This window comes from Spermophilus citellus (assembly GCF_964194105.1).
Source record: "Spermophilus citellus genome assembly, chromosome: 4".
Classification (NCBI taxonomy): domain Eukaryota; kingdom Metazoa; phylum Chordata; class Mammalia; order Rodentia; family Sciuridae; genus Spermophilus; species Spermophilus citellus.
The window spans coordinates 108,360,073-108,374,071 of record NC_138185.1 but is presented as its reverse complement, the minus strand read 5'-3'; the positions used below and the strand labels follow the sequence as shown (position 1 = coordinate 108,374,071).

General features: G+C 38.4%; 1 protein-coding gene and 1 long non-coding RNA gene across 2 annotated transcripts in view; both read left to right on the top strand.

Annotated features, from left to right (window-relative positions):
• Positions 1–2,923, top strand: part of LOC308647467 — a 70,297-nt gene extending 67,374 nt beyond the window's left edge. The window contains exon 3 of the long non-coding RNA XR_014021628.1: positions 2,759–2,923. This is a non-coding gene — a long non-coding RNA (uncharacterized lncRNA). The remainder of the gene's footprint in view (positions 1–2,758) is intronic.
• Positions 2,924–4,903: 1,980 nt separating this feature from the next.
• Positions 4,904–13,999, top strand: part of REC114 (REC114 meiotic recombination protein) — a gene marked incomplete at its 5' end in the record, with an annotated part of 98,940 nt that continues 89,844 nt past the window's right edge. Inside the window, one exon of the mRNA XM_081291640.1 lies at positions 4,904–5,062. Coding sequence (XP_081147766.1) covers positions 4,904–5,062 — 159 coding nt within the window. The remainder of the gene's footprint in view (positions 5,063–13,999) is intronic.

Here is a 13,999-nt window from a genome sequence, read left to right as displayed (position 1 = left end):
AAAACCCCTCAGTCCCCCATAGTGCTCTGCAGTTCTCAACCACTCTGTGTGCTATTGCTGAGGGACACAGGAGGAAGAGCGAAGGTGCAGATTCCTCTGTCATTCTGTCACCTAGGGGACCCAAGGAAACAAGAGCCATCATTTCCTTTACTGACTCAAAAGCCTAGGGATGGCTAGGGTCCCTAGTTTGCTTTGAAAGAGACATGCTAGGGTTTCAAAACCAGTTCTGCAGTGTCTTCCTGAAATGATGCTGATTATCACCTTCAAAAGAGAGTTACACAGTAAAAGGATTTTGGACAAAAAAAAATTTAGGGAAGTAAATACTTTTTTTTTTCTTTAAACTTCAGGGGCCAGTTGTTCCCCCCCCCCCCCCAATCTGGTAACAGATGTTTTAGCTCAGAGTCACCTGTCATTTATTAGTTTGGACCACAAATGTTGTTCTGTTACTGCTTATCAGCAAGGCATGGGAGGGTCTTCTTTGGATGTGAGAATGACTTCTTCCTCTGAATGCCTTTTGCACCACGAGCTTGCATGTAACTATATTAATCTAAATCTTCCGGGGCAAGGACTGCTGGTCTTGCTTTTTACCATCTTAGTTTATGCTTCCCCAGAAGCAGATCCTGGAAGAAGGATTCAAGTGCAAGTAATTCATTTAAGAGGTGATCAAAAGAAAACTGGTAGGGGAGGGAGACAAAGAAGGTAAATTAGGAAACAAATTAACAAACCTTCCCCCCAAACCCCTACCATGTGGAGCTTAATCCCCCTGGGGTATTCTGGAAAACAGGATATAACACAAACCTCAGGGTTACTCCACTTGAGGAGTGAGGAAACTGAGATACTTATATGCCAATTTCCATCAGTAGTTGGCTGAAGCCTGATCCTATGACACAGTAAGTGACTATCCATATGGAAAGTATTGAATATCTGTCCTTACCTCATTCCACACAAACAATTAAACGCAAGAAGGAACATATGCCTAGATGTAAAAGTTCAAAACATGAAGTTTCTAGAAGAAAACTTTCAAAGAATATGTGTACAACTTTAGAGTCAGTAGGATTCTTTTAGTCAGAATGTAACATGCACACACACACACCAAAAAAAAAAAAAAACCTTGACAATTTAAGAAAGCAGTTCATCAAAATTGAATATTTGCTTTTTGCAAAACATTGTTGAGAAAATGAATAGGCAAATCAGAATGAGACAGTATTTTTATTGTAAATATCTAACAAAGGACTGGTATCTAGAATATATAAAGAATTTTTACAAATAAATAATGGTAAAAGACTTGAAAACATTTCACAATCTAAGATACACAAATGGCCAATAAGCCATCTGAAATGGAACTCAACATGATTCATCATCAGGGAAATGCAAATTAAGATCACTATGAGAAATCACTGCACACTCACCAGAGTGGCTAAAATTAAAGATGACAATGCAAATGTCACCCACTATGTAGAACAACTGGAACTCCCATGTTTTGCTCATGGCAGTACAAAATGGTACAACCACTACCGGAGAACTCTTTGGAAGTTTTTTTTTTTTTAAATAAAAAATAAGAAATTAAATATGAATCTTTCTAGGTCCCAGCAATTCCATTTGTATGTACTTATTGAAAACAAATGCCAGTGCATATCTACAAAATAGACTTGTACAAGAATGTTCATAACAGCTTAAATAAAAACACATTGGAAAATAATACAGATGTCCACCAACAAGTGACAAGCAAATTGTGAAACAGTCATACACTAGAATACTATTCAGCATTAAGAAAGAATGAACAGGGGCTGTGGCTATGGCTCAGTGGTAGCACACTTGCCTGGTATGTGTGAGGCATTGGGTTCGATTCTCAGCACCATGTATAAATAAATAAAAAAATAAAGATCTATCAACAACTAAAAAATATTTTTTTTAAAAAAGAAAGAATGAACAATTGATACAAAATGAATGCAGCTAAAAGAAAAAATTACACTGAGCAAAGAAGCTGATATAAATGGGTACATTCTGTATGGTTTCAAATATAAAGACCCAGGACAGGAAAGCTTAACTATGTGATAAAAATCAGACAAGTGGTTGTCCTTGTTGAGTCGGGGGTTAACTGAAGGGAGGTACTTACATGGAAATTTGGGGGGTTTTAGAAATGCTCTATATCTTATTTTGTATGATGGTTACATGAGTGTACATAAATGTCAAAACTCATAGCTGAGGCTGGGGTTGTGGCTCAGTGGTAGAGTACTCGCCTAGCATGTGCAAGGCCCTGGGTTCGAGCCTCAGCACCATATAAAAGTAAAGGTATTGTGTCCAACTACAACTAAAAAATAAAAATCAATAAAAAATAAAAACCATTAAAAAAGTCATAGCTGAACATTTGAGATCTGTGCTATTTATTTATTTATAGTGCTGGGGATTGAACCCAGGGCCTTGTGCATGTGAGGTGAGCACTCTACCAACTGAGCTATATCCCCAGCACTGTACTTTGTGTTGTATGAAGTTGTACCTTAATAAATATTACAGTTCACTTTTTTAAAAAGAACGGATATTGAACATTAAAAAATATGAAGTGATTTGTTAAGTGTTTTCCCCCACCCCATCCCACTCCTACAGTGTAAGCTGTAGGAGGGCAGAAGCTCTGTTTTATTCTCTACAGTATCCCCAGTGTCTTGTACATTGCTTAGGTCCCCTTGAGGGTTGTTAATATTATAAATTTGTATGAGCCTCCGTGGATTGAGCAGTGGCTTTATCATATCTCCCTTTGCAGACATTACCTGTTCTTGGCAGACACTGGTGGCCCCAGAAGCTTGAGTGCAGGTGCATTGTCTAGGAAGAGAGCTTGCAGGTGGGAACCCAGCAGGGCCCTGGGTGTCCTTGGGCACTGACAGGGTCCCAACTGTGAGCACCATCTGCTCCTGTGAAGGGTGTCTGACAGCAGCTGCAGCCCTGGACCTGGAAGGTGAGTGCCTCTGAGACCCAATGTCAGGCTCCCATTCCCATCCTCCCTTCCTATAGCAAGCCCATGGAAAGTCACTTTAACCCTGGAAACAGAAAGTATCAACACATGTACTACTTTGCAATCTACCAAGTGTTTTCCCATGTATGTTCTTATTTTATCCTCTCAATGACTCTGAAAGATTAATGATTTAATAACCTTATTTTACAGAAAAGTTAAATGACTTCTTCAAGGTCACACAGCTGGCAAGTGACAGACTTGGGATTCCAACCAAGCTTTTAACCATGTCCTACTATATTAAGTACAGTGTTGCTGTGTCATTTAAGGACCTTCAGAAGAAGTTTCTGAAATCTGACTCCTTCGGTAAGCTTTGCTGGACTAATGAAAAGATAAGATAACGAACTCCCCTTGCCTTTAATCCAACTTATTCCACATGCCACTGAGCAATTAACTGGACTACCACTAGGATAGTGTCACTCCCCTGCTCATATTTTCCACATTTCTCACTACCTACCATGAGAAATCCATGCTCCTTAGCTGCTGTTCCATAATCTTTTGCCCCAACTCGCCTTTGTAATCCCCTCTTTCTTAAAAAAAACATCTTTATGTTCTTTCTAGTTATGTCATTATCCTCATCTCTGCACCTTTGCTCCCCACCTCCCCCTGCATCAGGAATACCAGTTTCATCCATCCCTTGGGAAATCTCACCCTTCAAGTCCTAACTCAAATACCACTGCATTCCCAGTTGGTAGTTTTTTACTTTATCTGAATCCTTAGAGTTCATGAACTGTCAGGTATCATTAAAGTGTTTGTACCTTGTTTTGTTTTCCTATTAGATCCTGAGGTCCCAGAAGTGAGATGGATACCTTACCTCTTTCTATAACCAGATGCTGACTGACATAGTTATTTGCAAACTGTGGATACATGATGCTTTGTAGAGTGAATAAATTACCACCTTCCCAAACATTGTCTATGCATTTAATATACTTTGGTGTGCATAGTTTAAAAAATAGTTTGTATTTTATCTTATATTTGGTTAACATAGCCTCCACCCTCTGTATACTTTGCTTCTGACTTGACACAGACTCTATGAATGCCTAAATTCTTTGCAAGTTGGGGCTGACACTTGGGAGAAATTGTGGAATTCGCAGTTCTACTCTGGCTCTGCCATTCACTCACTGTGTAACCTTGCATAAATCACGTCTACTCTCTGGACCTTATTTTGTCTGCCTCTATTCCACGGGGGTAACACTCCCCATTTTGCTTCTTCAGTTCACCACAAGGTTATTGGAAGGTAAATGAAATAACAGATGTAGAAGTGTTTGGTCCACTATAAATCACACAGAAATGTCGTTTAGTTGCACCTGCTGCTTTTGTTGCGGGCCGCCCCCTACCCATCTGCTACTTTCTTGGGATGAAAAAAAAAATGACAGTCTGGGGTAGTATTACAGGGGGAACAAAATGATGAGAAAATAAATCCACTCCTTGAATGACTGGTAGAACTGGGGCTGTTATGGTGAGGCCGGGATACTGTCATCTGAAAGGCTGCTGCAAAGAGGGAAACCCTTGTAGGCAGCCTCAAGGATGGGGCTTGGTCAGGGTACAGCAGTTACGAGGAGTCAGCCAGTTTGCAAAATTTCCCCAAGAGTCAGAGCTGCTGGACAGTGACATGGGCTGCCTGAGGGAAGGTGAGGGCCCCATTCCATTGCTGCAGCCGCAAGACCTACTATCATATAAGTATCACAACCTGCTTCAAAGCAGAAATCGAGATCATTTCTGCTGGGCACGTATGGAGAAAAGAGACCCTAAGGCCTTAAGTACCCGCTAGGAGAGCATCCAGAGCCTGCCTATTGGCTTCTGATGAGGGGAAGGGTGGGTCTTGGATTGCTTCGCTTTCTGATTGGCTAGCTGTACAGATTGGCAGGTCCCAGCAGGCTATGCGTGACAGACCCAGACATGGCGCAGGCGGGAAAAGTGGCCCTGGGCCTTGGCCTTCCCGGAGGAGAAGCTGCACAGTGGCCACTACAGCGGTATGGCCGATTCATGCTGTTGGGTACCGGAGAGCCACCTGGTCCTGGCTCAGAAGTTGAGCAGAGCGCTTCCACCACGTGGAAGGTGAGGCCAAAATTCAGGCATGGCTGCCTGCTCACAACCCGGGGGAGACAGTACCATGACCAGTGGTCGCAAAAGGATAGGAGGAGAGGACACAGAAGGACAGGCATGTTGAGGAATGGGCAAGCCGACAGCTTACATAAGATGTGTGTGTAGTAATAAGCATAATTGGAATCCACTATAATCTCAAAATAATTATGCAAGGGAATAGTAAACATTCTTAAATTAAACAAGTTATTGAGCTTCAGACATATGCTTAGACTCTATTCAGGGTGCTACAGTTCTAGCGATGAGCAAGGTATAAATGGCTTCTATCATTGATGTTTTTAGTTTAGAGGAGGACATATATATCCAAATAACTATGTAAATTATGGAAGTGAAGTTTGAATCATCCATAACCAAGTTGTCATGCTCTTTGGTACTCAAGCACTCACACGGGACTAAATTTGAATTTTAGCTTTCTATGTGCGTGTATATGTGTGTGCCGAGCCCTGGCCCAACAGGTATTGACCCAGGGCTTCCTGCCCTGCATGCTAAATGCATACTTTACCATTGAGCCACATTGCCAGTCCCTGAGTTCAAACTTTGCCACTAATTTCCATGTACTTGATTAAGCCACTTAATCTTCTGTATCTTGTTTATCCTAAAATAAAAATACCTTAATATCATCTTAATAACAGAGAGAAAATAGATAATAGATAGCAGTCCTATCTTATAGGATTGTTTTGAGAATTAAATCACTAATATACATCAATCACCTAAAATGGTGCCTAGTATATATTAAGTTTTCTAAGGGCTTGCTGTCATTATTTTTTTTTGTATGTGAGCGGTGGTATGTTTTAACACCATCGATTACCTGTCATTCAGTTACCTTGGTTTGATTGATTGTTTGATGTGGACCCTGGGGTTTTGGATTATGGACACACACTTGTACAAGATGCGTGTGCATGTGTGTGCATGTTTTGTGTATTTTGGGCAACAGTAAGTAAAAGAAGAAAACAGATATTCTAGGTAGAAGACACAACATGCGGAAAGGCTCCACACTTGGAAAAAAAAATCTCAACATTATAATGTTTAGAGAGAAGGACAATAGGTGTTTAGGAAACAAAGGGAATGATAGCGTGAGGTGAGGCTTTCTGTAGGGGCAGGCAGATGTCTTGTGAATATTATCTAAAAACCAATAAGAAACCACTGAAAAGATTTAAGCAGGAGCATTTTCATCTCAAAGATCACTCTGGCTGCAGTGTGGGGGAATATGAGTGGATTCAGGTAGGTCATATAGAATATTGTTGCAGTGTTGTAGACCAGAGATGGTAATGGCTTAGACCTGGGGATGGCAGTAGAGATGGGGAAATTGGGTATGTATTTTAGAGACCAAAAATGATAGGATTTGATGATGAATTGTATGTGAGTGGTGAAAGTAAAGAACTGTAGTGTTTCTGGCAGAAGAAACTTGGTAAACTGTTGGGAAAGAGAAGCAATGGGGGAGGAACAGTGAGGGAAAGATCCAGGACTTCAATTTTGAATGCATTGAGTTTAATGTTTATTAAGCACCCAACTGTAGGTAGTTGAATATACTGTTCTGGATTTAGAAGACAGATCTGGGCTAAAGATGTGAAGGTGTGAGTTAGTACCATAAAGGTGATATTTATAGCCTGGGATCACATGAGATTCCAGAACCAAACCCCAAGGTAGTCCAACATCTGTAGGTCAGGTAGAGAGGCTATAGCCTCCAAAGAAGATTGACAAGGGACAGAGAGTTGGGTAGCACCCAGGAAAATAAAGGTTCATCAGTGCTAACGAGTTATGTCAAGGAGAGAAAGACTGATTAACTTTGTTGAATGATGCTGCAAAATGAAGAAAATAATGACTAAAGGATGTCCATTGCATTTAGCCCCATGATGGCCCTTACAGTCTTTGCCAAGAGAAGCTTCAGTGGAGTGAAGGGAGTAGAAGCCAATAGGAGTGGACTGAAGAGTGAGGAAATGAAGTCAAAGTACATAGACAATTCTAAGAGGTTTGGCTTTGAATGTGAGTAGAGATAGGGCATCACTTTCTAGAATATTAGAATAAAGAGCTCTCCTAAAAGCTTGAAATCAATGGACCTATTTTAAAAAACCATTAAATACCTAGTTGTGCTCTCGTGGAACTTTGTGTACTGAAAAATGATATAGTCTGAAAATACAAAAATGGACGAGAAAGAGTTAAATTCAAGGATGATGGATCTATAATTGGATTTTATAAAAAGCTGTGTTTGTTTGAGGACATATTTAACTTTTGAGACTGCTCCAATAGGTTTTTTAATAACTTAAAACTTTTTAACCCCTTCTTCTAAGACATCTGGTTTGGGTGCACTGTCTCTGAAGCTGGGTAACTCTTACATTGCAAACCAGAAGCCATGGACATTTGACCATTTTAAGAAATTGATTGTCATTACATTTGTTTCCCTTTGCAAAGCTCTTCATAATTGTTTAGAAGGAACAGCACTTTTCAGCAGTTTTCAAATGTTTGGCATGAAGCCATGGCCACAGTGACAAGAGATGAAGCTGGCTTTTGCAGAGCTTTTGAAAACTAAACATTTGTACCTTCCTTTGAATCTGTGCCGAACCATCCTGCCCGCTGTGATCAGTTTCAGCTTAGGTTTGTCATTTTTTTAAATGAAAGAGAAACAAGATTTGTTCTATTTTATGGACATTGTGACTGTTGTGCAGTAATAATAATAAAAGATGATGCCATCTAAAGACCTGTACTCTCTCAAGTCCCATGTGAATTTCTTATTTTAAAAATATGTGGTACCTGCAGTAAAAATATATGTTAGGTAAAGCACAGAAATATATTATAGTGGAGGATAGAATCATTCTGGTAATTTTTTTTGTAACTTTTTTCTCTAAAGAAATTTCAGGTTCAACCTTGGATAAACCTATTTTGAATTTTTTCTTTTTTTCTCCCCAAATTATGGAGAAAATCTCTTCTCCTGGCTCTGTACTATATAGTTGCTTAATTACAGAGAAGACTTTCATCACACTGGCCACATGCTAAGACAAAAATGTCAACCCAAGAGAAAAAAATGAATAGTATAACAAGACTTTTAAGACTTGAAGTCCTAGTTGAGGGATAAGATGAAGTCTGAGATATAAAGATTCATACACACACACACACACACACACACACACATACACACATATGTATATATATTGATATCTAGCATATATATGATTTACTTCTCTGAATTGAATTATTCTTATTAATAAGCAAATAAACTTTTCTGACAGTTAAAAAAAAGGTGAGAAAAAAATACCCCACAACAGTTTACTGTATTGTGCATAGAAATCATCTAAGGATTTTGTTAAAAATGCAAATTCTGACTCAGTCAGAATAGATTTGGTATGGGGAATAGGATTCTATAGTTCTAACAAACTCCCAGGTGACAATGATGCTGTTGGTTTGAGGACCATGCTTTGAGCAATGGGGGTCTAGAGGACCTTGGATGAAGTGGGAAGCCATGTAATAAAATTAATTTATGGAGTTAGGGTAAGTTAATCAGATTCATAGTGAATATGCAGATATTTTATTAATAAGGTTAATATTTAAACCATCTGAAGTCATTTAAGTGGAATGAGCAAATGAAATACAAACTTGAACTTGATTTTTGTTCCTTACATCTGTTGGCCCAGCCTTTCTGGAATGATTATCATAATAACAGATTGGTCCATTTTATGTATTTTATGTCTGAATATAATTTAGTCTACTAATTTGAGAATAATTTTGAAAGGTGATGTTAATTGCAGGTTGCTTTTAAATTAAAAATTTACCATGTTTTTCAGGTTCCAAGTATTCCTCAGACATGCCCTAATTGGTCGAACCTGACAACTTCTTAAGATTATTTTTTCCTTTCAAAGAGAAAAAAAATCATTCTTTAATTTTTATAGGAAGAACTTAAAATAATTGCCCTACTTAGAAATGGAGAAATAGAATATGAAGTTTGTACTTAACTTTTAAATGTGGGTTCAACATAAGATATACTTTGGGTTCCTTTTTTCCCTTTTGTATGCCTAGTGTCTGTAAACTACCCAGCAAATGATAGGCACTTAGTAAATGTTTTTGCATGTGTGTATGGTAACTTTTCTTATGATAATGTGATATTATGAAATGATAGTTACTATTTATTGTTTGTTTTGGCTTATTTATTATAGTAGCCCTGTGAAGCAAATATTATTATACCCATCTTACAGATAAGTGAACTAAAACATGGAGAGGTTCAATGGCTTTTCCAGGAATACAGAGATAAGTTGGGAAGAAATAATTCAGATCCTGGTTTTCCTGTCTCAAAAGCTTGCGCTTTTAATTATTATGCTGCTTGCCTTAGAAGTGTTAATATTTCTTATGGGGAATAGCAGTGAAATGATGTGGAGGAGGAATTTTGAGATTAGCACCCGGGTGAAAATAACAAAGATGACAATTTTGTTTTTGTTTATAAGGAAAATTTAAGATTCAGTAAAATTCCAAGGAAATTACTCTTTAAAATACTAAAATAATAGTTCTTTGCATGCCTGATGACTTTTGATTGGATCCCTATTGTGAATTTTCCCTTGTTGGGTACAGGATATTTCTGTATTCCTATAAATATTCTTAAGCTTTTTTTTTTTTCTGGGATAAGTTACTTGGAAACAGTTGGATCCTTTCAAGTCTTGCTTTTAAACTGTGTCAGGTGTGACCAGAGCAGTACTTGGTCTAGGGCTAATTTTTTTTCCCCATTCCTGAGGCAGAACTCTTTATTCCACTCAATGCCCCATAAATTAAGAGGCTTTTTTGTACTTGGTGATCAGAACAGGTTTTATTCCCTGCCCTGTGTGAGTGCTAAGGATTGTTTCCTTAAATCCTTTCAGTTGATTCTTTCCCCAGCCTCTGTGTTTTCTCACAAATAAATGCTCATCTGTACTCAGCTGAAGGGTGGAGCTTTACAAGCATCTGAAGTTCACTCTGAGTGCCACTCTCTCCTATCTGATATTCTGTCCTGCAAACTCTAGCCTTTCTGACCTCCTTGAATTTTCAGCTCTGTCTTCTAAACTCAGTGAGACCTTGCCAGGCCATGCCTGGGTTTCTCCTCTTTACACTTCAACCTGGAACTATGATGTCACTTGGTGATATAGTCTTATGGGACCACTGTTTTATATGTGGTCCATGTTGATTGAAACATTGCTAAGCAGCCAAGATTGTATTAGAGGATTCAAGTTGCAGGATTACAAGAATAAGTAGGACCTGAACGCTGGAGCCAGGTACCCAAGGTGGGCAGACTTCTTTCATCAGAGTCTCTCGGGCTGCTTGTTGGAAACGCAGCTTCAGGTTCCTGGGCTAGACCTACTGAATCAGAGCCTCTGGAGTGGCTCTCATGTGATTCTTTTGTACTGAAGCCAGTTCTTATGCCCCAATTCTGAAGGAAGGGCGGGGAAAGAGGGAACAATTAACAAGGTAGTACTGATGTTATAGCCAAAATGCTATGCAATTTATATTTTCTTAAACCTCTTCCCATTTATTTTCCACAAATCTTTAAGTCTTATGATATTATAGACAAGAAGCTGAGGCCCAGCTAGGTTTAAATAGCTTACCAAAGGTTAACGTAAAAAGTGGAACTGATTAAAAAACTCCAGTCTTATTTAAGTCAATCCTCATTGTGCTCTGTGCTGCTACTTCCTATGTTAGTTTCTTCTCATAAGGATGTAGAAGTCTCATCAAGAATTATTATTCTTTCCCGGAGCATGCTTTAATTAATTAATTATTTTAAAAAATTTATTATTTTTGGTACTGGGGATTGAACCCTGGGGCACTTGACCACTGAGTCACACTTTATATATATGTATAAATATATGTGTGTATATATATATAACATATGTGTGTATGTGTGTGTGTATATATATATATATATATACGCACACACATATATACATACACATACTATATATAAATATATATTTTTTTAAATTTAGAGATAGGGTCTTGCTGAGTTACTAAGTGCCTTGCTAAGTTTCTGAGGCTTGCCTTAAACTCAAAAATCTTCCTGCTTCGGCCTCTGGGATTATAGGCATGCACCACTGTGCCCAGCTTTATTTTTAAGAGTTAGGTTATATTTTATACTAGTTAGGATTAAGTTTGGCTGTTAGTGACAGAAAATGCAAAACAACAATTAAGTAAAATGACCGTTTATTTTCACTTTAATCCAGAGCTTGTATGACAGTCCAGTGTCAGGAACTGAGGCTCCTTCCACTTTATTCTTCTATCATGCATGGCTATGGTCTCATAGTCTGAGACAGAATTAATATTCGACATCTTATGGAGGAGCAGATGAAGTACATGAAGGGTACACATTTGTGATCTCTGTTATGGTTTGAATATGAGGTGTCCCCAAAAGTGCCTGTGTTAATTCAGGAGGTAAAATGATTAGATTATGAGAGCTATAATCTAATCAGTAGATTAATCCATTTGGTGGATTAATCATTTGAAAGGACTACTGTACTGAGTGGTAACTGTAGGCAGGTGGGATGTGGCTGGAGGAAATAGGTCTCTGTGGGTATTTGGGGGAATTATATCTTGTCCCCCTGGCTCCTCTTCACTGTCTTCTTCCCAGCTGCCATGAGCTGATTGCTTTACTTTGCCACACTCTTCTACCATACCATGATTTTCTGCCTTACTTCATACCCAGAGCAATGGAGTTAGCCAACCATAGACCAAGACCTCTGAAACCATGAGCCCAAAATAAACTTTTCCTCCTCTAAATTGTTTTTGTCAGATATCTTGGTCACAGTGATAAAAAACTAACACAGTTTCCTAAGGAAACTGTAGGCCACCATGTGACACTTCCTCCTACAACACAGTTGCCAGAACTTAGACCCATGGCCAGGCTAGCTACATAGATAGCTGATGTTTGCAGTCTGTATTCCCTGAGGTCATGTGTCTAGGGAAAAGCCAGGGGTTCTATTAGCATATAAGAAGGAAAAAACTGATAGTTGGCAGTTTGTACACATCTTTTTCTTTTGAATCTGGAGACTACTAAGAAATGAAGACATTCCTGGAATTCCTGATTGGAACTCAAAAAGCATTTTTTTAAATTTTTTTTTTTATTTTTTAGGTGTAGTTGAACACGATACATTTATTTATTTATTTATTTATTTATTTATTTATTTATTTATTTATTTATTTTTATGTGGTGCTAAGGATCAAACCCAGGGCCTCACACGCGCTAGGTGAGCGCTCTACCACTGAGCCACACTCCAGCCCCAAAAAGCATTTCTAATAACAGTACCATGGCTTGGATATGGTTTGGGTGTGTTCCCCAAAGGTTGATGTGATGGAAGCATGGTGCCCAGTGTGGTGTTGTTGAGGTGATGTTACCTTTAACAGTTGAAGTCTAGAGCATGGTAATTAAGCTATGGGGGCACCAGTCCCAGAAAGGATTAATGCTTGTCTCACCCGGTAGGTTCTCATGAAAACTAAGATGAGGTCATCCCATATGCTTGGTCCTTTTTGCACTTAGCCATTTTTTCTTTCTGTTTCTCAATTGTTTTATAATGTGGCCGGGGACCCTCACCAGAGGCCACAAGGGGAGCCACCTGATCTTTAGAGTTGTAGGTACTTTCAGCCTCTCAAAATATGACATAAATAAAACTTCCTTATAAAGTACCCAGCCTTGGGAATTTTAATATAACTACATAAAATGGACTAATAGAAATAACCCTTATTTAGTGCATAATTACTGTAAGCAAATATTTAGCTTAGTGCTTGGCAGATGGCCCCAAAATATTATTGAATGAATGAATGAATCAAAATCAGGCATTCTGCTAAGCATCTGATCTCACATAGAAGATTAGAAGATTATCAGATAATGCTATAAGGTGGATATTACTATTTTTATTTTACAGATAAGGAAATTAATTATTCTTCTATGCAGCAAGGCTGGGATTTGTTCCTAGGTGTATCTAATTCCAGATAATGTCTTTTATAAAGTGGTAGTTATTACTGGTATTCACCAAATATATTTAGATAACAAATCTCTTACCTCTGGAAGTTAAGTGTGTCATATACCTGGTTTTGGCCAATGAAATCTAAGTATGATTAGTAAATATCTTGAGCAGAAGTTCATGGGCAGAAGCTTTAAGAGCCAGTGCCCAATTCATCTTGTTCTTTTCCTTTGGCAGATATAACTTCTCTGTTGGCCTAGGTTCTATACTGAGAGTTATGGGCAGCATGAGGTAGAGAGTGAAGATAGGTAGAGTGAGGATAGATGGGTGTGTACACAAGAAATAAACCCGCTTTGGGGGGGGGCACTAATTTCTATAGCATATTCCATTCTATTCTGACTGATAGATACAGAAAAGTATTTGTGTATTTGTGGTTATGTTCAATTGGATTATATGTCATATGCTTTGTAGATTGTACAGACTTTGGAGGAAGAACCTTTAAGCTGATGTTCTTTTTTTCTTCTATAATAGAATCTTGTTTGTTCCAAAGCACCAGTTTATAAGTACATATTTCTACCTTGGGGTCAGTGTCTGTTCTTGTCCTTCAAAAACAAAAGCTTAATTTTATTGTGTAACAGACATAGTTTTCATAGGCGCCATGGCTTATTTATATAATATGATTCAAGGTAGACAAATAGAGTGAAGACAGTTTTCAGCTTAGTGGTTTATGGAGTTTGAGGAAGTTATGATTGAGCATGAGGCCCAGTAGTATTAAAATTCATTTATTTTTAGGATTTATCCCTCACCTACAATGTGTCGGACACTGTCCCAAGCTCCTTAGAGATGGTTAAGCCAACAACACTGAGCTAGGCAATTAAGCTCAGGTACCTGCTAGTGTGGAATATAGAGTGCATCTTACTTTGCTAGCGATAACACTGTAGTTGAGTAATACATTAAGGTATTTGTTTACATGATTTAGAAATACAAT